At 43.6% G+C, this 23785-nt stretch overlaps 1 protein-coding gene across 1 annotated transcript; it reads left to right on the top strand.

Annotated features, from left to right (window-relative positions):
* Positions 1 to 2954: 2954 nt before the first annotated feature.
* On the top strand, positions 2955 to 22514 carry LOC134625761 (guanine nucleotide-binding protein subunit alpha-13-like). Its single transcript, XM_063471028.1, has 5 exons — positions 2955 to 3251; positions 10787 to 11016; positions 13759 to 13809; positions 15849 to 16049; positions 16841 to 22514. The coding sequence occupies exons 1-5, from the start codon at positions 2969 to 2971 to the stop codon at positions 17210 to 17212; spliced, it is 1137 nt and encodes a 378-aa protein (XP_063327098.1). The 5' UTR covers positions 2955 to 2968; the 3' UTR covers positions 17213 to 22514.
* The last annotated feature ends 1271 nt before the right edge of the window (positions 22515 to 23785 follow it).

The following is a 23785-nucleotide window of genomic DNA, read 5'->3' as shown; positions in this document are numbered from 1 at the left end:
GGTCCCACAGGGTTCAGTTTTAGGCCCGCTTTTTTTCTCCCTACATCTCTGACCCCTTGGCTCTATTTTCAGGAAACATGGGATTTCTTTCCACTGTTATGCTGATGACTCCCAGATTTATTTCCCACTTAAAATGATAAATGGTTTCTCAGTAGACCCTCTGCTCAGATGCCTTGATGAAATAAGGGCCTGGATGGCTTTGAACTTTTTACATTTTAATGAGCAGAAAACAGAAGTGATGGTTTTTGGTGGCACTTCTGAGACCACTACTATAGATCTTGGTTCGCTGGCACAGTATGTTAAACCAGTTATCACTAATCTGGGAGTTAAAATGGAGGCAGATCTTAAACTTGAAAGCCAGGTCAGAGCTGTTGTAAGATCTCGCTTTTTTCATTTGAGGCAATTAGCCAAAATAAAGCCCGTCTTATCGAAACAGCTTTTTGAGACAGTAATCCGTGCCTTACATCTAGGCTGGATTATTGTAACGCACTGTATTGTGGGGTTAGTGATGCATCCATTAGGCGTCTGCAGGTTGTGCAAAATGCTGCAGCACGTCTTTTAACTGGAACAAAAAAGTCTGAGCACATTACCCCATTTTAATTTCACTCCACTGGCTACCTGTAAATTTTAGGGTTGTTTTTAAAATTCCCCTACCTCTCTGAGCTACTACAACCATATACACCTGCCCGTTCCCTTAGGTCCGCCAATCAGCAGCTCCTTAAGGTACCGAAAACTAAGTATAAATTTAAAGGTGATCGTGCTCTTGCTGTAGCTGCTCCAAAGACGTGGAATGATCTGCCCTTGCACGTTAGGCAGGCCTCTTCTCTTTCAGAGTTTAAAAGTCTTCTTAAAACATATTTATTAGTGATGTGCGATACCACTGATTTCCTTTCCGATCCGATACCAAGTAAAATTCAGGGCGGTATTGACGATACTGATCCGATACCGATACTTTGTACAAAAACTTTTTTTTTTACTGTATCTTTTATTGTATCTCAAATTATAGCATCATGATTACAGGACATCAGATTACTTGTTCTTATCACTTAATAATGCAGAATTCATCATATTGAAATAAAAAAACTGAAGTTGTGCGCTATTTGAACACCTTGCCTGTCTGCAGCACTAAAGGACTCTGTGAGAGATGTCTGTCTCGCCCTAGCAGCACCTGTCCCTGTCCTCCTCTTCAGTTCGCTTCAACATAAGCTCGTCATATTCTGTGACATGATTTACTCTGAGCTGTTTGATGAGGTCAGTGGTGTTGGCACAACACCTCACTTTCTTGCCACATGTATCGCAAACCGCGTCTTGGCTGTTTGTGGAGGTAAAATGTGTCCACACATGACTCCATTTACGCTCAGCCATTGTTGTGAGTGTGCACGCCAGGGACTGCTACACATTTATACAGCTGTATTTCGCACATGACTATGAAAGGTGGAAGAGAAAGTAGTTATTTCCAATTTAGACGATGCAAATGATATAGCTTCTTTCCACTGTGTTCCTGTTAATGATAAACTACAAATTTACCCTAAATTACTAAAATATCGATATTTTAATATGAGAATCGATTCTAGAACATAAATGACTGGTATCAGAGGAATCGATATTTCAGTATCGATCCGCACATCACTAATATTTATTCGCTGAAGCCTTTGGCACTGTTTAAGGCGGTTGACTCAATTTGTTTTAACATGTTTTATTTTATTTTAGTTATTTAGTTATTTATTTTATTGTATCTTATTTTATCTTATTTTGACTTTATTTTTACTTTGCTTATGCTATTTGCATGAACAGCACTTTGTGAACTCTGGTTTTATGTTAAAGTGCTTTATAAATAAAGATGGTATGGTATTTCTTTTTAATTCATCTTTCAATTCTAAAGTGTTCCCTTGTTTTGTGTTCTCCCTTCTTCTGTTATTAGTGTTTGCATTCCTGGCTCCTCTCCAGCCTTGTTGGTATTTCTCTTGGTTTTACCAACAATAAATCTGCCCTTTGAGCTACTTCCTTTATATTCGGTCCTAAACCTGCCCGCCGCTCAGCACATTGACAGTATGCTTTATTAGGTGTTAATAGGTATTAACAGAAGAGTGGAAGTGAAAGACATAATTGAAAAATAAAGTTATTACCGTTTTCATGTTCTGTCTGTTTGTTTGTTTGTTTGTTTGTTTGTTTGTTTGTTTGTTAGGCAGCACCAGACCCCAGATGTTCAGGTACTCCATGAGCATCTGGCAGCACAAATGACCCAGCTGCTAATGGAATGGACACCCAGAATGGCTAGCTGAAGGCCACAGTCCTGTTACCCAAGGACCTCCAGAACAGACCAACTACCAATAACCTGCCTCAATACCACATGGAAGCTGTCAGGCACCATAGCGGCTAAGATGAACAGGCGCATGGCTCTCAATACATGAGCGGGGCATAGAAAGGGACAGGCAGAAACACCAGAGGGGCCAAACCTGAGCTGCTGGTAGACCGAGCAGTCGTCCTAGACTGCAATACCAGACTGAACTGTGCACTGCCTGGACTGACTACAAGACAGCCTATGACTCAATGGCCCACACAGGAATCAAGTTTATTTAGTTATTGATTTAATTTTGTACTTTTCCGAGTGTTTTGATATTATTAGGATGATTTAAGTTTAACGAGTTAGTTCTGAGTTCATTCTTGCCACGTCTCTGAGTTTGCTTACAGCTGCAACAAAGTATTTGTATTTCTTTACCACCCACCTCTGGAAATTATATTACATTACTGTTCAAGATTTTTGCGCTGTATTGTAAATTAGTCTACATGAAAAATGTGCCAGTAAGGGCATCATTTGCAGAAAACGTCCATTTTAAATCAAAACTGAGTGTCAGCTGAAACACACAAGCGAAACGTCGTTCGGAGGAGGATTCCTACGGACCGTGAACGCAGCACTGGACTCAGCCCTCCCATCCACCCTCTGTATATCGATGAAGTCGTTTCAAAGATGGCGGATTTCCTGCCATCCCGCTCCGTTTTATCTGCATTTTTCCCCAACTGCCTCCTTACAAGCGGCGAGGCAGAGCAGCTGCGGAAATCCAAAGAGATAGATAAGTGTATTCGTCGAGACAAGACTCATGCTAAAAAGCTAGTAAAGATCTTATTGCTCGGGGCGGGAGAAAGCGGCAAGTCCACTTTCCTCAAGCAAATGCGTATTATTCATGGGCAGGACTTCGATCAGAAGGCCAAAGAAGAATTCAGGGCTACGATTTTTAGTAATGTTATTAAAGGTAAGCCGACATTATACCGACTGCTTTTCACATATTGGAACAGGTTTGTTCCGACGTTTGTAGTGATGGGGCTGTAGGAGTAGCCAGTGGGAAGTTGGGAGCCATGCTAGCTTCTGTTCAGCCGATTTTCTGTGCTCGACCAAGCTAGTCTGGTTAGCTTGTTGAGTAACCAAGAAACGCCTCTGCTGTTTGTGTTTGCATGGTGGTTCTGAATGCAGCGCTTTATCGTTTGTGATTAGTAAAAGCTTCGCCGATATTTACATGTGATTTCTGCTCTCTTGTTCAGTGAAAAACATGCAGACTGGTCCGTGTGTATGGACAAAGTTGAGGAAAAGGGAACCAGTTTATTTAGAGTGCACTGGGTGTGTTGTTTATTACTTTTAAGCCTCTAAGTCAGGGGTGCCCAATCCCAGTCCTCGAGAGCTACTGTCCTGCAGCTTTTAGATGCATCCCTACTCCAACACAGCTGAATCAAATGGTTTGATTGCCTCTTCAGCATGCCATCAAGTTTGGCAAATGCCTGATAACAAGCCATTCATTTGATTCAGGTGTGTCGGAACAAGGATCCATCTAAAAGCTGCAGGACGGTAGCTCTCGAGGACTGGGATTGGGCACCCCTGCTCTAAGTGTTACATAATCGCTCTGCAGCGATGTCTTTTTGCGAACCAGACCAGTTTTTCATTGCTTTGGAATAAAAGTGCAGACGTGAGCATGCTGTATTATGGGAAGTGTTGCCTTGTGTGGTTTGTCATGAAAGTTTTTGTAAGAACTGCAGGGCCACCCATGCGAGAGCTGTGGTTTTGTTCCAGCTTAACTGGTTTTCATGCTTTCTGGGGATGTTTGCCAACATTTCAACTGGTCTTAACAGACATGTCTAGTCGCAGATTGATAATATTTATGACATTTTATAAGTGAAAATGGAAGTTTGTTTTTGTTGTTGAATTTGGATATAAGTAGTAAGTCATTTTTTGTAATCAAATATTGAAGTAAATCTATGTCCAGATTCTGATTGTTGGCCAAAATAGTCAGCAGTTTAGGTTGCAACAGATGCAAAAGTTATTCATTGGGACTTTCTATAGATAATTGATGAATAAATTAAAACATATAAAGGACCATTCACGTCTCTTTAAACATTGTTGAATAAGTGAAATCTCACAACCTGCAACCTAACAGGAAAGGAAAAAACGAGCTGTTTGTGGAGAAGCACAGCAAACTGTGACCGACAGTTACAGAGCAAACAATAGTCAAAGGCATCTGGTAGAGTGAGGCAGATCATGTCTCTGCTGTGGCACTATGCTCATCACAGCACCATACTTTCAATCACGTTACTGTTAGCTGAGCTGACATAATTATGCCCCGTACAGGTGGAGGTTTTATTCAGTGAGGTCTTTAAACTTGTCAAACTTGAGACACAGTGGCAGGCACTGGAGCTCAGCGTGCTCCAAACCTGTGGTTTCACATGTGTTTCATGTTGATGCAGATCATACGTTGATTTCAGGGTATTTCCAGAAATAAACAGCATTAACTAACTAAGCCTACTTTAAAGAATAATGCTGTCCTACTTCCTTAACGTTTCATCAAGATTGAAGGATTCTTATGACCTGCTGCACATTTCCTCTTTCTACCAGGCGTCACTCTAACAACTGCTGACAGATGGCATATAAATCTTTTCAGGGTGGAACTCTCACCATGAAGTTTGGGAGGGATTCCTTTAGATTTCTTATAGCAACTTTCTTATAATGGAGTTTAGTATTTCGTCCTGGATGGCGAAATAGCGAAATTTGTCAATCCCACCATGATTACACGATTTCACGAAAACTCGCTTTGCAATTTAACGTCACCACTGTCTTTACACTGTACGAAGATAACTGATCTGACCAAATCCCTCAGAGGAGTTCCTAAAAATAGAAGATCTGAAAATATCACCAAAATTACACATTCAGTTAAAAATGGCTGACTTCATGTTGTTGGTTCTTTTAGTTGAGACTTTTTACGCCTTGTTGTCTTACAGGCTGCCAAATGTCAGACTCATAGATGAAACGTAGTGCAGCGGCTGCTTTTTGACATTTTGTAGGTGGTGCTTGGACACAGTGTGCAATAGGGCTGCCACGATTACGTCGACTATCAAAATCGTCGACGACTAATTTAATAGTCGACGCGTCGTTTGAAGCTTCGTAAGATCACAAAGACGCAGGAATAAGTAGTAGGATTTAAGAGTGTAATAACGGACTGAAACAGAAGATGGCAGCGCTGCGTGTACAAGGATGCCAGCTGCTGTTAAACCCCGAAGAAGAAGAAGCTGTGTCCCAGAATTCATAGCGCGGCCCTGCTCAGTTTCCAACAATGGCGGCAGCTAGTTAGTTTTAATATTACTCTTATTATTCTTTCTGGGTCACAAAATAAACGTTTAACATATTTTCAGGCGAGAATGTAAACCTCAAATATCTGCTCAGTTTATCAAGACACCACATATTTTCAAAAGTGTTCCAACGTTTTCGGAGACGTCTGTTACCCACCAGCTCGATAGCGAGCCGGGGTTCAAGGCTCACTAGAGCCGCTGAGAACACCGGACTCCCGGCAAATCGTTTTCAAACCCACCGCCGTCTTTCGCTACTCAGGTTAAACATGATATATAAGTCACTTAGATAACTTAAAAATGTTATTGTTTGGCTTTTTTCAGTATTTTATTTGTTCCTGAGTAAATCTGTTTGGCTGAGATTAAAGTTATAGTTTTTACACAGCTGAATAAACACCAAGCAGACAGCTGATTATCAGAAGTGTGAGATGCTCGAGAGTTTACTCCGGTGTTCTGATATATTTTAGATAGCAAGGAGCAGACGGCTGAGTTTATTAAACTCCACCAAAGCAATCTGCAAATTTCATTAAAATTCAATAAACTATCATCTTGTCTTTATTTTTAGTTAGCACATACCTTAAACACTTAAAGCTGTAAGCTAATGATAGTTATATAAGAGCAGATGCTGCTGGTGCAATAAGCTGTACGTTTTACATCCAATGGATGATGATCTGATTAGTCGACTAATCGCAAAAATAATCGGTGACTAGTCGACTATCAGAATAATCGTTTGTGGCAGCCCTAGTGTGCACAATTCCACGACAGCGACTATAAAACATAAATGGCTTCATCACACAGGAGGTGTGTGCCAGGCATAATCAGGTTTTGTAAGCCCCTCAAATCCCCCTCTGATTCCACGCTGCCAGGGTCATGGCCTCGGATGAAAAGTCAGCTTTGAATGTGACCTAAGACCACCTCTGAAGGCTTTCCTGGATAAAGTTGAGGTTGCTGACATAACCCGTCTTCAAACTGTAGCCCAAAGTGTAAAACATGACGTTTCCTGTTCCCACTGGGTGGTGCTGTGACCACTGTTAAATATGGCAGTTGAAATGTGTTCAGGGGTGTCGACTCATCACACGTGAGAAGGTTGGTCAGGATTGGACAGTCTATGTGTGAATGATGGCAAATTACAATTTCCTGGTGAATGATCAACGTTTGCTTTGGTGCTGCTCTAGAGCCATTTTTAAATCAGCAGTGTTCAAAGCCAGTAAAATACTTACATTTTCACCGGCTCTCACCCATGTGCAAAATTTCACGAGTATGTTAAAGCCCCAAAAACCTGAATATTAATAAACTGAGTAGATGCACTTGGGCTGCTTGGGTCCTACGTTGGCCTTTGTTATTAATAGATGAGGAACATGCGTCCAAGACGGAATTAAAAAGTTCAGTATCTATCCTTTTAAAAACAAAATGCATGCTTGATTTTGGTGTGCCCTCTGTCTGCAGTGCTACTACTTTCAGATGGTTCTGTAAAAGTCCCGTTCTGACCACCACCACGTGTCAGATTTCATCTTTGTATGGACCCGGGAGCCCCCACAGCATACATTGTGCTAAATGGCAAATGGACTTTACTCAAAGGGCTTCACACAGCCGGTTTCATTCACACAGTGCTTTCTGTCTGACATTGTCACATCTCCACTGTCCAGCTGATGCATCGGAGAACAACTTGGTGTTAGTATCTCACCAAGGAAATTTGGCCCGCAGAGGGGAACAGGTAGCATTAGCACAACGTCACAATGACGTTCAGGTCAGTGTGCCATACAGTTCATTAGAGTGAGTTTATGGCACCCCCTTAACTTAATGCACATGTGAGTTTTTACTGATCCAGAGATGTTCAGTCTGCTAATAATGGTTCAATATGCACATGTGACTTATATGCTTCTGAATGTGACCGCTGTCAAACAGAGGTCATGTACATAAAGTGTCAACATTCCCTAACATTCAAAGATTTTAGGTGCAGCAGCTCATTTTCTTTCTTTTCACAGTACCTGTGGTGGACTTGGACCATGGGCAGAGTTCAGGCAGCGTCAGCACACACAAAGACAAGAAGCAAAATGACTGTTTATTGATTGATTGATTGTACTTTATTGATCCAAAAGGATCAATAAAGCGTTAAGGCTGCCGGCCTAACCAGCGCCAACTTACCCTTCTGATCATACATACATTACACAAACATCACATGGGGAAGACAGATTGGAGAGGTAGAACAATGGAAATACACAATATGAGGACAGACGAGGAGAAAAGAGAACTCCACCCAGGTGCTGAAATGATCTCCAGCAGCCCACTGGTGTGACTGGAGCCCGACTGGTATTTGCCATAGAATAACAAAGCTGGAAGCTGCACCACTGGTGCTCGGTGCTTTTCACATAATAATAAGAGCAGGTTCAGCCTGAGCATGTGTGACAGATGTGGAAAGGTCTGAAACATCATTAAGCGTGACTGGTTTGGTGTTGGGTCAGTGATGTTGCAGGGAGGCACATCCATTGAACCTCTGCAGCCCAGGCAACAGCGGCCTGACTGGCATTAGGTATCGGGATGGCATCATGGGAGCCTTTGTCGGTTAGCTACGCTGGTACAGTGGGTCCTCCTTGTGTGCAGCAGTAGCCAGTTTCACGTGGCAGGAGTATCAGGCAGTTCCTGGAGAATGATGCAGTTGATACCATTGACCCCCTCGCTCACCTGGATCTTATAGAAATATGTTTCAGGCCATTTAACGGCACCAGGATGGACCTGAGTGATGCCCCGATCGTGTCATTCGTAGCACATGGAGGCCATGTCTTTGAATTTAGTCCTCTGTAGGTCGATCATTTTCAAATCATTTCATTTGTAGCGCATACCCAGTCCATAGAAGAATAGATATATATGATTGTTCATCCAGTTTAGTTTTCTGCCATTTCTACCACATGTTTTTAAAGTGTTGGCCCTAGTCATCATATCCTACCTAGAAATGTTGCTACCATTGTGCTTATGCAGAATCACAGTCAGATATATGAAACGTGCGTACTTGCTGATCTTGTTGTTACCACCTTACATATTGTGAACCCTGGGCTCGTGCATGCTGCCTGCAGTCTGCAGTCTGTTGAGCTGAAGTGTAGAAAGTAGTGACGATGTTAAATAAATGAAACAATCATGTCTGAGGAGGAAGTCAGAAAGGCCAAAGGGACGCTGACTGTGGCTCACTGTCACAAACACAAAGTCTGGATGTTAAAGTTGAAAATGTAAATAAGATCAGAAAAAAGAGAAACCAACAAAACCCTGATCTGTCAGCCTGAGATCAGAAACTCAGGGAATTATTCACATGAGGTATGGACGCCTGTTACTATAAAACCGCCAGAATACAGAATAAGACAAAAATATTGCTGCATGTCAAAGTTGATCTGACACACAGTTTATCGTGAAAGGGTTTCTGATTGGTGGCAGGTAGTAAACACCCCTCTGACACACACACATGCACCTCTGTGTTTCTATGCCAGTCGAGCAGTCTGAATCAGTGTCTCTCTTTTATACGGTCACTGGGCTGAAGGTGCTGAATCGACCAATCAGGAGCAGCCTGTGTGTGATCCTTAGGCAGGAAATCCCTGCTGAGATACAAACAAACAGCACACACACTGTGGGTCCCACTGAGAAACCTGTAACAGTGTGAGCACAACGACACGTGTTTTTGAGTCTGTACCGCTGAAACAATGGCCCCAGGAGCAGAGAACAGCTAACGTTGTTGTGGATGCAGATGTAGACAGTGTCCTTGTTTAAATCGTGTGATTCACTGTGTTTTTATAAAGGTCATTGTCTTAGTGAGGACAGCCATAGCTGCATATATGTTATACATGTATGTTTGGCTGTGAAAGAGAGAGAGGTGTTTTTGCAGATTATCGTCCAGCCTCAGGTTTTAGAGCAGGTGATGTCATCACGCAAAATTCTTCATTAAACTTAAACTATCACTGTTTGAAAACATTAAAGATATTATATTAAGATAACACCTTAATAGTTCGAGGAGCTGTTTAAAGTTTTCCTCTTGCTCCAAGTCTGCTGAACGGGCTGAGTTTCAAAGTGGAGTGGCTTTGAAGAGGAGTTTCTCTCTTCGTTTGAAGAAAAATTCATCAAAAGTTACAAAAATGAAAGTAAGAGCACAGTCCTGATTTGCAGAAGTAGTTAAGCACACAAAACGTACGGAAGAATAAAACAGAACAATGATATTAATAAAGATGTGGACCTCAGTAATGCAGAAGCTTAAACAGTGTAACATCCTCTAATCTTATTCATCTCTCTCCAATGTTGTTTTCCCAAATACAAAAATGTGCTTCACTGTCAGGGCAGCTTCTGAAACCATGGTCACCAAAGTATCACAGTTTATTAGTAATAATCAGCCTGGCTCAGCAATGGTCAGAGCGGGCACTGATAGCTGCACCAATCAAGTTTATCATCATTATTGTCTGATTCCAAATAGACTGAGTCTGCCTCGCTATACTTTCATATTGCATCGCCATAAAACTGCACACTGGCAGCACAGACATGTGTGGGCCTGCACGGGGAGTGCTGCTCCTGACTCATCATCATCAAATGAGGAAAAACAGGAGGATATTTAGGACTGCTGCTGCTGTGTTGTTGTTGTGCAACTTTGCAAATGCAGACACACATGTTAGTAGCGTTTCAATTTCCCCCACTGGTGTTCTGGTCTTCTTTTTCAAACAAAGGTCTAAGAGTTGATCTTATATCAGTAATCTGGGGTTATTACACAGAGCTGCTGGTTTTGTTTCCTCCCCAGCACCTGTGTCATGGTCGGTTCCAGATGCTTTTCTCATACATTCACTGACAGCTGTGAGCTCCCTGATTTTTGTGTAACTTTGCAGATGTTGCTCGTTGTAATCTCACAGACCATAAGATGTCATAAAGAGACAGTAACATCCTGTCTTTATGACTGCTGTTATTACTGTGTTCCAAACTGTGTCATGAAGTATACAAATACATTTACATGTTTTCATACATGTATGTTCTGACAGTCTTTGTGATATAGGTGTGGTATTTTTCACTATTTGCACTGTTTAGTGATCTTATAAGTCAAATTGTAAAAGTGATATGCAGATGAGTCAGTTATGAAGCTGTAACTTAGAGCCCACAAAGAGATGTTTCATCTGGCCCAGCACACAGATCGCTCATGTGTTTTTGTCACTGTCTGCAGGCATTCGAGTGTTAGTGGATGCTAGAGAGAAACTGCACATCCCATGGGGTAACCCGTCCAACCAGCGGCATGGAAACACTATGATGGCATTTGACACTCGGTCGGTGATGGCTCACGGTCACGGCATGGTGGAGCCCAAAGTTTTTCAGCACTACCTGCCGTCAATCAAGGCCCTGTGGGCGGACCAGGGCATCCAGAATGCCTACGATCGGCGCAGGGAGTTCCAGCTGGTGAGTGAACCTGCTCAAGTCCAGTCAGCTGTCAGGTGACACCTAAAAAACCTTAACTGGTATTCTCACCAAACACTCAGATGAAATCATTATTTAACCCTGTCATGCAGGAATTCTGACAACCTCAGTCTGGATTTTATTCTTTAGTATTTTTATCCATCTTCAGTCATGAAAAGATGAATAAAAATCCTGATTGAGGTCATAATTCATGCATGACAGGGTTAAATAACAATACTTACAATGACACACGTCAAACATCTGTAGTAGCATTAAAGGACCAGTGGGTGGCAGAGTGTGGAGCGACACATCAGAGTGTAGTGCTTTATGTGCAGGTATACCATCAACACTGACACAAACACAACAAACAGCCTTTGAATAGCTGTCCACTGTAGTGACCACTATGGTGAAAGGGTTAGAGGATGTTTGCATTCACTGAGTCAAACAACCCACCAAACCCACGATACAGTTGGAAAAAACAGGTAGTTCCAGTTTTTCAGGTTTCCACATGCCACGGTCTCTGCAGTGAGGCTGACTGTTGCATATCTACCCCGGATGACACAAACACAGCTGAATCCTTATTCATGGGAGTTTCAATAGAAATCAAAAGCCACCATTTTCTTCTGATGCCACCCACAACCTCAGATGAAACCACTGCCTGCTGTTTGAGGGTGCTGTATGGTTCATCTTTGCTTTTAGATAAAGACTGGGAGAATAGATGAAGGAGACCTGAGTGTGCCCCCGCCCAGGGTCAGAGGGGATGGGCTCCAGTGTTTAGTAATATGGATCCATGGCTTGAGACAGTAATGTGAGAGGAAACCTACAAAGATGCAGTCTGAGTGCTGCGTACCTGCAGGATACAACAGGGCTTGGTAGACACCAACAAAGCTGTGATGGTTTGGGTTTAGCATCACTGGCTGAACTGGGCCATACAGGTACTGTTTTATTTTTTGGCTCTGACTCCCAGGCAGTCCCATTACATGGACAGTTTCTACTGTTCAGCTGCTCAAGCTGCTGTTTAAACATAAAACAAAAAACATTTTTGTTCAATAAAAATTTGCAGTTGATTGTTCTCTGACATGTTTAGCTGTGACATAAGGGCTGGAACCATTCGTCACCATAATCCATGAGCTTGGCTATAAAAACCTGTTGTGGATGCATCAGAGTCTAAAAGCAGCTAAATGTATTTTTCTAAAAGAAAATGGGAACGTAGATTAGAGTAAATGTGAAAGCATTCCCCAGAAACAGAGTGTGCAGAGCGGAGCTTCCCTCCTCCACAGCACGACTGCAGCACCGACAAACACCTGAGACCTTACTGTGCTGTGTTGGTACCTCGCTGATGTTTGGACTGTAATGTTTCTGCTGCTTTACGGCCTTTCACTTCATGAGTGAAGCTCCACAGTAAACGGGAGCAGCTACACTGGCTCTTAGTGGGTCTTTTTCCTCCCTCACATTAATATTAATGTTCATGCTGAACAGTGAACCTCCAACCCAACGTCGAGGACTTCTTCATTTATTGTCAAATTCACACGTTTTCTGGATCTTTGTTCTAATTTGGTGATATTCATGTGTGAGGCACTGCAGCCTCGAACAGGAGGCTTGGCCACAGGAAACAGAGATGAGTTATTAAAATAATCGACTGTCAAAGAAAGATTAGGCGATTAGTCGGCTGTCTGAATAATGGGTAGCTGCAGCCCCAGTGAACATGTTGGGTCCAGTCTTGGTTGATATGAATATACTTCACTTTGTTTCAGTCAGATTATGACATTTGTTCAGAGCTATCATTACATGGACATCCACTCCAGTGTAATCCAGAGGAATACTGTGTCTCACTTTTCTCTTCAGATCTCTGTCGATCACAGTCTGCCATCTGATTTCTCTTACTGAATCCTGATTGGTGGCTCCTTTGTGTTGACCCCTCCCACACAGAGCCTACACGCTCACACTCAGAGGCCTGCCTTTGAAAACATGTCACAGAGCTTCTTCTTTGCCACATGGATTAAACTGGTAGCTGATTACATTCTCATTAGTACTGTGCTCTGACCTTGTTATCTAGCTTATGCTGGACCATGTTTCCTGCCTCTAACACGTCCTTAAAGTCCTGATGTTCCCCAGCTCTTTGATTTTGTTCAGGTTAGCTCTGTAGTTGTGCTAGCTTACTCCACTTCCTGAGCTACAGCTGGTTGGAGTAACCTTACTCATCAGAAGCTCATGGTTTGATCCGTTGGTCTGTTTTTGTTTTTGTTCTGTGTAAACTCTCTCACCCAGTCTGCTGTACTGGTGGTGTAGTGGTGTGGGGGAACTGAGCATCAGTGCAAATGTTAGAGAGCTGTTGCTGACCATGCCCTTGTCTTTATGCCCGTCCTCTGCTTGCTGCTTCCAGCAGTATAACACACTATTGTTTTAAAGCTCAGGTCATCTCAAACTGGTCATTGTACTCAAATGGCCTTCATAGTCACCAGATCCTGTGCAGTCGAGCACCTCTGAGATGCACTGACAAGTCATGGATACTACTGTGAACACTGCTGGAAACAAAGACTTAAGGCATCCAACCCAGTACTCTCGAGGTGTGCCTAACAAAGTGGCTGGTCAGTGTAGAGTACTCAGACCAAGTCTGTTCTTCTGCTGGGAAGAATTGGATGGGTGGTGTCCCATTAAGTAAATGACATTAATGCGACTACCTCCCATGCAGAGGAGGGTCTCATGTGTCACGTCTGACATGGATCTCCACTCTTTCTCTTTCAGGGGGAGTCAGTCAAGTATTTCCTGGACAATTTGGAAAAGCTCGGACAGTCGGTAAGTCCCAAACACACACTAACAGAATAAAAGTGTAGTAACACAACTTTAACTGAAAAAGCACTGTCACTGGTACAACAAGTGTGTTATTTTACACATTTAGGGACAAAGTCTCAGACATGTGGACGATTTTAGCCAAAAACTGAAAACTGCTAAGAGCTTAACTCAGCAGTTTCAAACTATCCACCCATCCCTCCCTCCATCCCTCCACCCATCCATCCCTTCACCCATCCCTCCCTCCATCCCTCCACCCATCCATCCCTTCACCCATCCATCCCTCCCTCCACCCATCCACCCATCCATCCATCCACCCATCCATCCTCCCTCCACCCATCCATCCATCCACCCATCCATCCTCCCTCCACCCATCCATCCTCCCTCCACCCATCCCTCCCTTCACCCACCCATCCATCCATCCATCCATCCATCCACCCATCCCTCCATCCATCCATCCACCCATCCCTCCATCCATCCCTCCACCCATCCATCTTTCCCTCCATCCATCCCTCCACCCACCCATCCATCCACCCATCCATCCACCGTTTCCTCTAAGCTGAGCACGTGAGCAATCGTGCACTGCTGACAGTCTCCGCGCACTGAAAATCAGCGAAATAAAACAAATACATGTATTTACTTTAATTCCAATTCAGGCTGGATTTTTTTTTTGTGTGCAGCACAGATTTTCTGTGTGGGGAGACCGTGTCGGCAGTGCGCCATCCATCCCTCCACCCCTCCTTCCACCCATCCATCCATCCACCCATCCACCCATCCCTCCCTCCCTCCACCCACCCACCCATCCATCCCTCCACCCATCCCTCCCTCCCTCCACCCATCCATCCCTCCACCCATCCATCCCTCCCTCCATCATTACAGTTAATTCATGATTTAATAAGGGAGTGGGAGTGGATTGTTTTTTGGATTTTGTTTCCCACACGTGGCGAGGTCGGTTTGATAGTTTTTCCCTTTAAAAAATGAAATCATTATTTAAAAACTGCCTTTTGTGTCATCTCTGTCCAATGAGCTGAACATGCAAACATAAATCATGAGGAGGGGCAAAGAGTTTTTCATGCACTGTAATTCTGCATCGAATGTGCTGATAGCAGTAAAACTGTAAATGAAATGCAGAACATCAGATTATACTTCCAAATGTGCCATAATTGGATTTTTAAGGTCATGTTTTCAAATGTGGAAAAACAAACACTGACAACATCTAAGGACATGAGAAGGCTGTGGGATTTTTCCGCACTATGAAAACACATCTGTCTGGTCTCATCTGGGAGGTTATTGGTGATATTTTCTTTGCGTTAGCTTTCAGAGATTAACTGTGAATCCCAGAACGTTGTGTTTTCCAGGTCTGGTTCGGTGTGTGGCATTAGTTAGTGTGTTTCTTTAGCCACTTTCTTTGGATATTCCTGCAGTTCAGAGCCGTGCAAAGATCAGAAGTTCTTTGTAGTCTTTTAGATAAAGAGCATAAATAAAACTAAAAGTTCTTTAAGGGCCACAGAGCAGCCTTTTATGTCTGACAGCGAAACGTCAGACGACTTTGAAGGGAGACACTGAGTGCTGAGAGTATGGACAGTGGTGGGAGTACTTTGAGGAGCTCCTCAGTCCTATTGGCATGTGTGTCACAGGGCAACAACAGTCTGGGGATGGGGGGTGATTTGTTCATCAGTAGGGAGTGAGTTCACTATAATCAGACCTCACTGCTGGGCAGCCCCTGCATGGCTCTGCATGGCTCTGCATGGCTCTGCATGGCTCTGCATGCTGTGGGTTGTCCTGGTTGATGCGCCTCTACAGCAATGCATAGAATTTAAAGCGAGTACCTTAGGACTGTAGGATTGGCACACTGGGATGGAGGTCATCTTTTCTTTTGGTAGCTGATCTCTGTGAGTTTCTTTTAAAAACAGTTGTTTGTTTTGTTTGTTGTGTTTTTTTAAGTAACTCTTAAGTAGATCAGTGCAACTTTAACAGTGAATTTAAACGTTTTAATGTAAATCTTGACAAAAGCATAAAACACTGCAACATTTATCTGCTTGCAGGACTACCTCCCCAGCCAGCAGGACATCCTTCTGGCCAGAAAACCCACCAAGGGCATCCACGAGTATGATTTTGAGATTAGGAATGTGCCTTTCAAAATGGTGGACGTGGGTGGGCAGCGCTCTGAGAGACGGCGCTGGTTTGAATGTTTTGACTCGGTCACATCCATCCTCTTCCTTGTGTCCTCCTCTGAGTACGACCAGGTGAGTTATGTGGAAGCAGAGTGTTGCTCAGTATGCTAACCTGGCTAAAAGCTCTTAATGTAAGAGCTTAATGTAATTCTTACTGAATTCAGATTGATTGGAAAGCCTGTCTTGAACCCTCTAATGTTCTGTCTGCTGGTGTTTTTCATGGAAAACTTCACTAAGTATCCTGCTTTGTTTACTTTGGTTAATGTCATTTAGAGATGTTTTTTGTTCAGTGGTGAAGCCGCTTTGAGTCTAACAGTGGTGTGCAGTGATGCTGATTACATAACGAGTATGTATAACAATAAATGGAGGCGTTTGGGAGAGGGGGGTTGCAAAGCAGCTTGCAGGGCAGCAATAGCTCCATGCAGGGTGATGCAGTTAAATAGCATGCCCCAGTAGGATATGCATGAAGGAACCGATTGAGGCAGCAGCTGGTGTGGACAAACATAGAGACTGATTCATCTGTAGAGCTCAGCTAACCTGCAGCGCTCTGGCTGGACTCCACAGTCTGCCTTCACTCACCCTGTGCTCAGATTTGGTGGGTTGGCTTATCGTCATTAAAATGTTTGAGAACAGGACATCATATTTTAGACTTCAACTTTCCAAAACCACATCAAAGTTGATTTTCCTAGAAGTTTAGAGGCTTAGTGATCGATGCCCATGATACCATCATTCAGCATGGCTCCGTCACAGTGCACGCTGCTGCGATGGTGAAAGCTACTAGAAATCCTGCTGTTTTACTTCTGCTCCACATGGTTGAATCAAGCTGCTTTTCATACCAGATGTCTGCGTTCTAACACATCCAGGTGCTCATGGAAGACCGGCAGACTAACCGACTGAGCGAGTCACTAAACATCTTCGAGACCATAGTCAACAACCGAGTCTTCAGCAGTGTCTCCATCATCCTGTTCCTCAACAAGACGGACCTGCTGGGGGAGAAGGTGAAGCAAGTGTCCATCAAAGACTACTTCCCCGAGTTCTCTGGTGACCCCATGAGTTTGGCAGATGTCCAGTGCTTCCTGGTGGAATGCTTTCGCAAAAAGCGTCGAGAGCAGCAACAGAAGCCTCTGTACCACCACTTCACCACAGCCATCAACACTGAAAACATCCAGCTGGTGTTCCGTGATGTCAAGGACACCATCCTGCACGACAACCTCAAGCAGCTGATCCTTTCTTAACAGCAGCCATAGGAGGAGCGGACAGTGTCACTGCTTTCACCCACCCAGGATTTGGCTCTGCCCCTCACTGTTGAACTTAAAGCGACCACTACTATGCCCACTCCCCCCTGTGCTTCTTTGCTTAACAAGCGTGTTCACTGTAACTTATAACAGCCCAATGTGGCTGAGTTCTTGCTGCCCAGCCCTTAGACCCATGTAACTGACCTGTAGTCCTCACTCACTCAGGCCACGCCCACACTCCTGAGCATCCTTTATAGTGTCCCTGTATCCTGCTCCCACACTGGGGAGGAGGGGGTGATGTAGCCCGATATCAGTGACTGTTACCAAGGTGTTGTTGTAAATTTGCTCTTCACTGTGCCTTGGTGTGGATTTCTACTTTTCTAATCATTTTGTTTTCTATTGTATGAACATACTGTTTTAACCTATGCATTTTTCTATCTCATAGGGGTTTACACTTTGACATTTGGACTGTTACAGTTATTCAAAGATGTCGGGGTGCTGCTGACTAAGTGTGCAGACACAAACACACCGCTTGTTGAAAGCTGGTCCGGGGTTTAGGATGACCCACAGTACTGGTGCTGTTTCTCAGGGCACCATTTCTAAACCACTACTGTGATTTGATACAGTGCAGAACTTGTGTACCTTACCCTTGCACCAGTCAAACGGGTTTCCCCTTTATTTGCCACAAAACCGGCCGGAGTTGTACTTCAGAAGCAAAACTCTGGCCGTCGACCTCAGCCTTATTTTACTGCCAGTGATTTGACCCGTATGCTTGCACATATGCTAACATGTGATTTGTGAATGCTGCCTCATTGACAGTGGTTAAAGAGAACACTAAGGGAAAAATGTAAAGTGGCTTTTCTCAAACTGATGGCAGATGTTGCAGCGCGGGTTGAGCCCCTGGGTTTTCTTCAGTGGTACAGAGAGAGGATTTTTTCTCCTCGATAGAATTATCACCTTAAGTGTTGCGTATTGTACTGCAGGTGATGAGGTGGCCATGTTGCCTTTTCTCTTAATCAGATCTTCATGTTGCAGGCCGCCCCTCACCACAGGGACATATTCCTACTGCAGTCTGTGCAGCTAGTTTCTGCTGGCTGCTCTCGTTTTGTATAAAGTTCACGTGTCCAGTCTAACGCATGTGTCCCTCACACCGACCTAAAGCTTGCTGCAGTCGCTCTAACTTTCCACACAGTATAATGGTAAGTGTTATTTTGCTACGTGGTGTTTTTGGTTTGGGGGGTTTTTAAGCAGAAGCAGGCATCTGTTGGACTGTCTTATGTTGTTTAAGGGGCTTCCTGTTTCCCAGCTTCCTGTGTCTTTACAACACGAATGCCACAATCCCGTACGTGTCCCTGCAAATAACTGGCTCCACTGGTCCATGCTAACCAGTTGTAAAAGTAGTCTTGTTGTCTTTTTGGGGATGAGCAGTTCCACACTGTAGACTTTTGAACAATGGGAACATTCTGTGTGGGTCAGCATGGGTATTTTTTTGTACTTTCTAATTGTGATAATTGCTAATGTTGAATAAGTAAAGAATACTTAAACAATGTTAATCACTGTTAATAAGTGTTGTGCACAGACTTTTGTAACTGTGAGCTGCAAAGCTTCAAAGGGACACGAGGCACACTGAGAAACTGGCTGAAAAAGGTTTTGCTGATGTGATTTTGGGCGATTTGATCACAGAACTGTGCATTTACAAATATCATTAACTGTCTTTGTCTTATCAGATCTACACCTGCAGTGTTGACTCAACTCAAATAAAGTTTCCTCAAATACAACAGGTGACAAAAACCTGTGTGGGCTGCCAGAACGATTTCACACTGTGCAGGGGGCGGGGCTTGGAAGAGACCACTCCCATCGGGATGATGGATGACCACTGTCAATAACTAATGAGTGACCCATCAGTAAATGAGGCGTTGTCAAAGTTTGATTTGTGGGCGTGTCATGTTCAGCTCACTGATCGTGCTCCACTGAAGTGATTGTCAGTAGTGCGCTGTGACTGCGCTGTGACTGCGCTGTGACTGCGCTGTTTGCAGCGTTACTCAGCGTCTGCTTCACACTGAGAGGTGGAGCCAACTGCCAGAACACTTGCCTCATATGTGGGACTCATTCCTCTTAGGGGGAAATGAGTGAAACAGCTGGCATCTAAGTGTTTACGACACAGTTACTCTTTGCAGCAGTAATACAGGAGGCCACATGAGGACTAACATATCATGATACATGCAAGTCTTTTAAATCAGACTCCTTACAGGTATGAAACTATTACTGTTTGACCTCAGCTCCTCTGTCACAAACCTACAAGAAAGCTGCTGCCAGTCACTGTTTGTGTGTCTGTGCCAGTGTTGGCAAGGAGCAGTGAAGTCACATGACTTATTCTCTGTGTGTGTTTTCCAACACAGTTAAAAAAGACAAAGCTGACAAACAGGACCAACTACGTGTGTGTGTGTGTGTCGTCTCTGAGTTTCTCATGTCACTGAAGCCTGTTGTTGAAGTGTTATCAGGACAGGCCTGCACCCTGACACCACCCTGATTGTGATTATTGTCACACAGAAGCATGAGTGTGTTTGTGAGGACACAGTCTGATGACACTTTTCATTAGACAGTTGTGCTCCATCAGGATACGTGCCATGTGTACAAAGACACATTAACATTAAGCCAAGCAAACTGAGCTCTCTCCATCATTTATCACTTTGTGCCTGTTTGCATCCATTCTTTACTTTACTGCCATCTTGTGGCCACAGTCAGCTGTTGTTGCTGAAAGCAGTAAAAATGGCGGTACCTGGCATCACAGCTGACCTTCTGGATATTTTAGTGTAAGGATGACTTTGGTTGAACTAGCAGTGTGGGGGCCTCTTTAAGTCCCTTTGAATAAGACTTTGCTCTGCTCTTTTCATCTCCTGGCCATACTCCTCTCGTCGTCTAATCCATAGGTGTCAAACTCTGGCCCGCGGGCCAAATTTGGCCCGCAGCCTAATTACATTTGGCCCGCAAAGTCATACCAAATTACTATTAGAGCTGGCCTACTGGTATTATACAGCTAATATATATATTGTTTAGTATTAAGCTTTGCTTGTTCCATATTCAGTTTTTCAGCAAAACTTGTTTGAGTCCATAAGAAAAGATTCATTCTTATATCTGGAGGAAGTTTTTTTTTTCAGTAAATATTAATGTTAGCCCGCGACTTTGTTCCAGTTTTGAATTTTGGCCCACTGTGTATTTTTGTTTGACACCCCTGGTCTAATCCTTATTCTCAGGCATGTATGTACACTACCTAAAGGTTGATGTGACAGAGTGTCTTGATGCACGCTTAATCATCCAGGTAAGTAAATCTCCAAAAGTTGATTCTGTTCATCTGGACGTAGCGTTTTGTGGGAGAAACGTTTCGTCGTCATCCAAGTGACTTCTTCAGTCTCAGCTTATAAACAGTACATTTGCATAATGACTGAAACCAGCCCACTGAAGGAACAATGGGCTGGGAGGTGACAGAATGATGCACCAACAATGACCAACTGAGGCCACAAGATGGCAGCGTGAAGGCTGGATGCACGCTGACAGGCAAGGAGCTTTGGCTGCTTTACTTTAGACATAATTGAAACGTACCATTGTTAGATTTGACAAGGCAAGCAGTGCTTGTCCTGATCACTGTCTTTATGGCAAGATCTAAAGACACAAAATATGTTTACAACCAAACAGGTAAGTTACAGTAAAAAGGGAGAAAAGCAGGCTGACGAGCAGCCACATGGTTTCATGTTTACAGCTGTCCCCTGATGTTCATTTGTTTAATTTGGCCTAAACGACAGAGACGCGAGACGGAGTGCAGTGAAACTGTGGCTCTAACCTGGAACTGGAAACACTTTGTAAGCACTGACCTGAGTTTGTGTCTGAGCTCCGCCTGCTGCAGCCGCAACACAAGGAGCTGCTGTTAGTCGTACCAATCAGCACGGACGCTGACCTTAGGTGGGACCTGCTGGAGGGTTGCTCAGCTCTGATTGGTTATAGCTGCTAACTATATAGAACAGCTGGTGTACACATTTGAAAGCACATGCTGTTTCAGCGCTCTTCTGCTCGTGTGATACATTCAAAACTGATCAAACGCAAGGATTAGACGTCAAGATTCAGTTTTATTTGTTAAGCGGCAAATCACACCAACAGTTGCCTCAAGGCCCCACAATGATTGGTTTCCAGGGCATAGACCAAGCCCAGTCGATTCAATTTCACTTTGAGTTTACTGAAATTGAAGTCCTCGGCTAAAAAGGAAATTCAGTGAGGATCTGAATTTTCTAAATGTTTCTAGAACAGGTTGATGTGTGGTAGACGGGGTCTCTGTGTGAGAAGTCTGTAGGCTCCCATGTGTTTGTCAGTGCTTTGGATTCATTCAGAGACCACCTGCTGACTCCTGAGCAAAGAACATCTCACAAAGTGTTCACTCTAGTTTAACTCGGGCCTGAAAGAAATCCTCATTTTTAAACCATTTTTGAAATGTTTTTTTTAGTTCTGGTTTTATTTTTAATGAATTCATTTATTTTGTTTCAGACTGTCTCCTGTTGTTGTTGCTGTTAACATGTTAAAGTCAGTGTGCTTTAAAGAAGCAGGATGTGGTGCTTGTGATGGTTTAAAAGAGGGTTCCAGCCTTAGAATAATTCTCTGTTTAAAGCATGTTGAGGCCTGAAGTGTCCAAACCAAAGACAACCTTAAATTTCTCTTTGTGCTCAGGGCCTCATGGTTTGTGACTGGTGAGTAGTGATGGGTGATAACATGATTAAAGCATTTTATTGAGGGGAAAAATGTCGACATTCACACGTATTCACACTCCAATTGATGCAACATGGGGTCAGTATCATGCCTCCACCTCCTGAGCTACAGCTACCCTGTAGCCCAGAAGGCAAAACTGTTACCTGCTAAAAAACAAACAGACCTGAAGCCGTGAACAAACTCATCTTAGCCAAAAACACCTGCAGGCTGTAAAAGTAAAGTTGAGCTTCATTCATGTAACAGGAATCGTTGAGGAAATTTAGAGCATTAAATAAAAGAAGTCAACTGATAGTTATCTTTTGAGAGTTTTATTTTTGCAAGAAGGAATTCAGTCACACACACACACACGTGTGCACAACCACATAGTTTGCTTTAAAAAAAATAAAACCATGGCAATGTAGGGAAGGACACAGGAGACAGGTCGAACCAAGCAGACATAAGAATGACAACAATAACAAAACACATCAGAGGACTGATGTCAGCCAAGCCTGCCAGTCATGTTTGTGTGCATCTCTGGCAGTGTTGGGAAGGTTACTTTTAAAATGTATTCCACTACAGATTACAGAATACATGCCCCAAAATGTATTCTGTAACGTATTCCGTTACGTTACTCAATGAGAGTAACGTAACGGAATACTTTGGATTACTTAATATATTATCATGCTTTTTACAACTACATGAAATGTGATTTATTACTATTACTTAAGGTCCGCGGCTCCGAACCGTAGTAAAGGGACCTCTGACTAATACGTCGGGTTCGTGTCGGGCTCGTAGCCGAAAAATAGCTTTACTTTGTTGTCTGGGTCAACTTTGCTAGCGAGAGACAGAGAGAGGCGTTGAAAGGCTGCTCCAACGGAACTTATTGTTTCGGAGGAAAACACGAACACAGCGTACAGTTGAGTCTTAATAGCTTACTTACAGCTGGGCTCGTCAGGCACTCTTCTTGGCTGCAGTGGTTATTATTATATTTACATGCTTCCAGCTCCCGTTTCTGCTCGATGACAGCTCGTACTTTTCCTTTTTCTCTCTCCCTCGCTCACAGACACATAATGGGTCCATTCTCCCTGCAGCACGGACTACACTGCCCATGAGGTTACATGCTTTAGGGCTATGCCTGTAGCATTCTGCCTATTAGCTTAGCACAACAACAACAACAAAAAGGCGCTCTCTCACCCAGGAAACACACAGTCGCAGAGAGAGCGCGTCACCCTGTAACCATGGCAGCCGTAACGCTGCCGCCTGGAACAACAGAACATAGCTGTCAAACAAAACCCAAACAGTCCTGACCCGCCACAATATGAAACAGGAAAGTACCGCCGTGTAATCCATTTATTTCAACAAAGTAACTGTATTCTAAATACCACCTTTTTAAACGGTAACTGTAACGGAATACAGTTACTCATATTTTGTATTTTAAATACGTAACGGCGGTACATGTATTCCGTTACTCCCCAACACTGATCTCTGGTCAGGGTTGGCCACACCACCGTGTGGATGCGTCTCATGCACGTGTATTCTCAGGGACCTGTGATACACCAGTACCTGAGCAGCATAAGTGCGCACTCAAAGGTATCAGGTGCTGTTCTGTAGGGAACAGCTGGTGATGATGGGATTCTCCTGCAGGAGCTGCCATGGATCCAGTTGGCCCTCTCACCAATTCTGACCGTGGTATTCATGATGAGTAGCACTTAGGAGGGTCGCTGCCAGCATTTGCCAGTGCTTCCTCCTGAGCTGTTTAGCCCCAATCACCGGGTTTTACATCACACAGGTGGTGGGAGACGGCGGCATCTCTGACCATCAGGGAAACTCAGAAGCGTTGAG

Source organism: Pelmatolapia mariae, linkage group LG4 (assembly GCF_036321145.2).
Source record: "Pelmatolapia mariae isolate MD_Pm_ZW linkage group LG4, Pm_UMD_F_2, whole genome shotgun sequence".
Taxonomy (NCBI): domain Eukaryota; kingdom Metazoa; phylum Chordata; class Actinopteri; order Cichliformes; family Cichlidae; genus Pelmatolapia; species Pelmatolapia mariae.
This window is presented reverse-complemented; position numbering and strand designations above follow the sequence as displayed.

What these genes read in the sequence shown, in the direction of transcription:
- LOC134625761 (XM_063471028.1), top strand. Translation starts at nt 2,969, where the DNA reads ATGGCGGATTTCCTGCCATCCCGCTCCGTTTTATCTGCATTTTTCCCC. An exon ending in TTTTAGTAATGTTATTAAAG is followed by an intron (nt 3,252 to 10,786) that starts GTAAGCCGACAT and finishes CACTGTCTGCAG; the next exon opens with GCATTCGAGTGTTAGTGGAT. An exon ending in CCTCCTCTGAGTACGACCAG is followed by an intron (nt 16,050 to 16,840) that starts GTGAGTTATGTG and finishes TAACACATCCAG; the next exon opens with GTGCTCATGGAAGACCGGCA.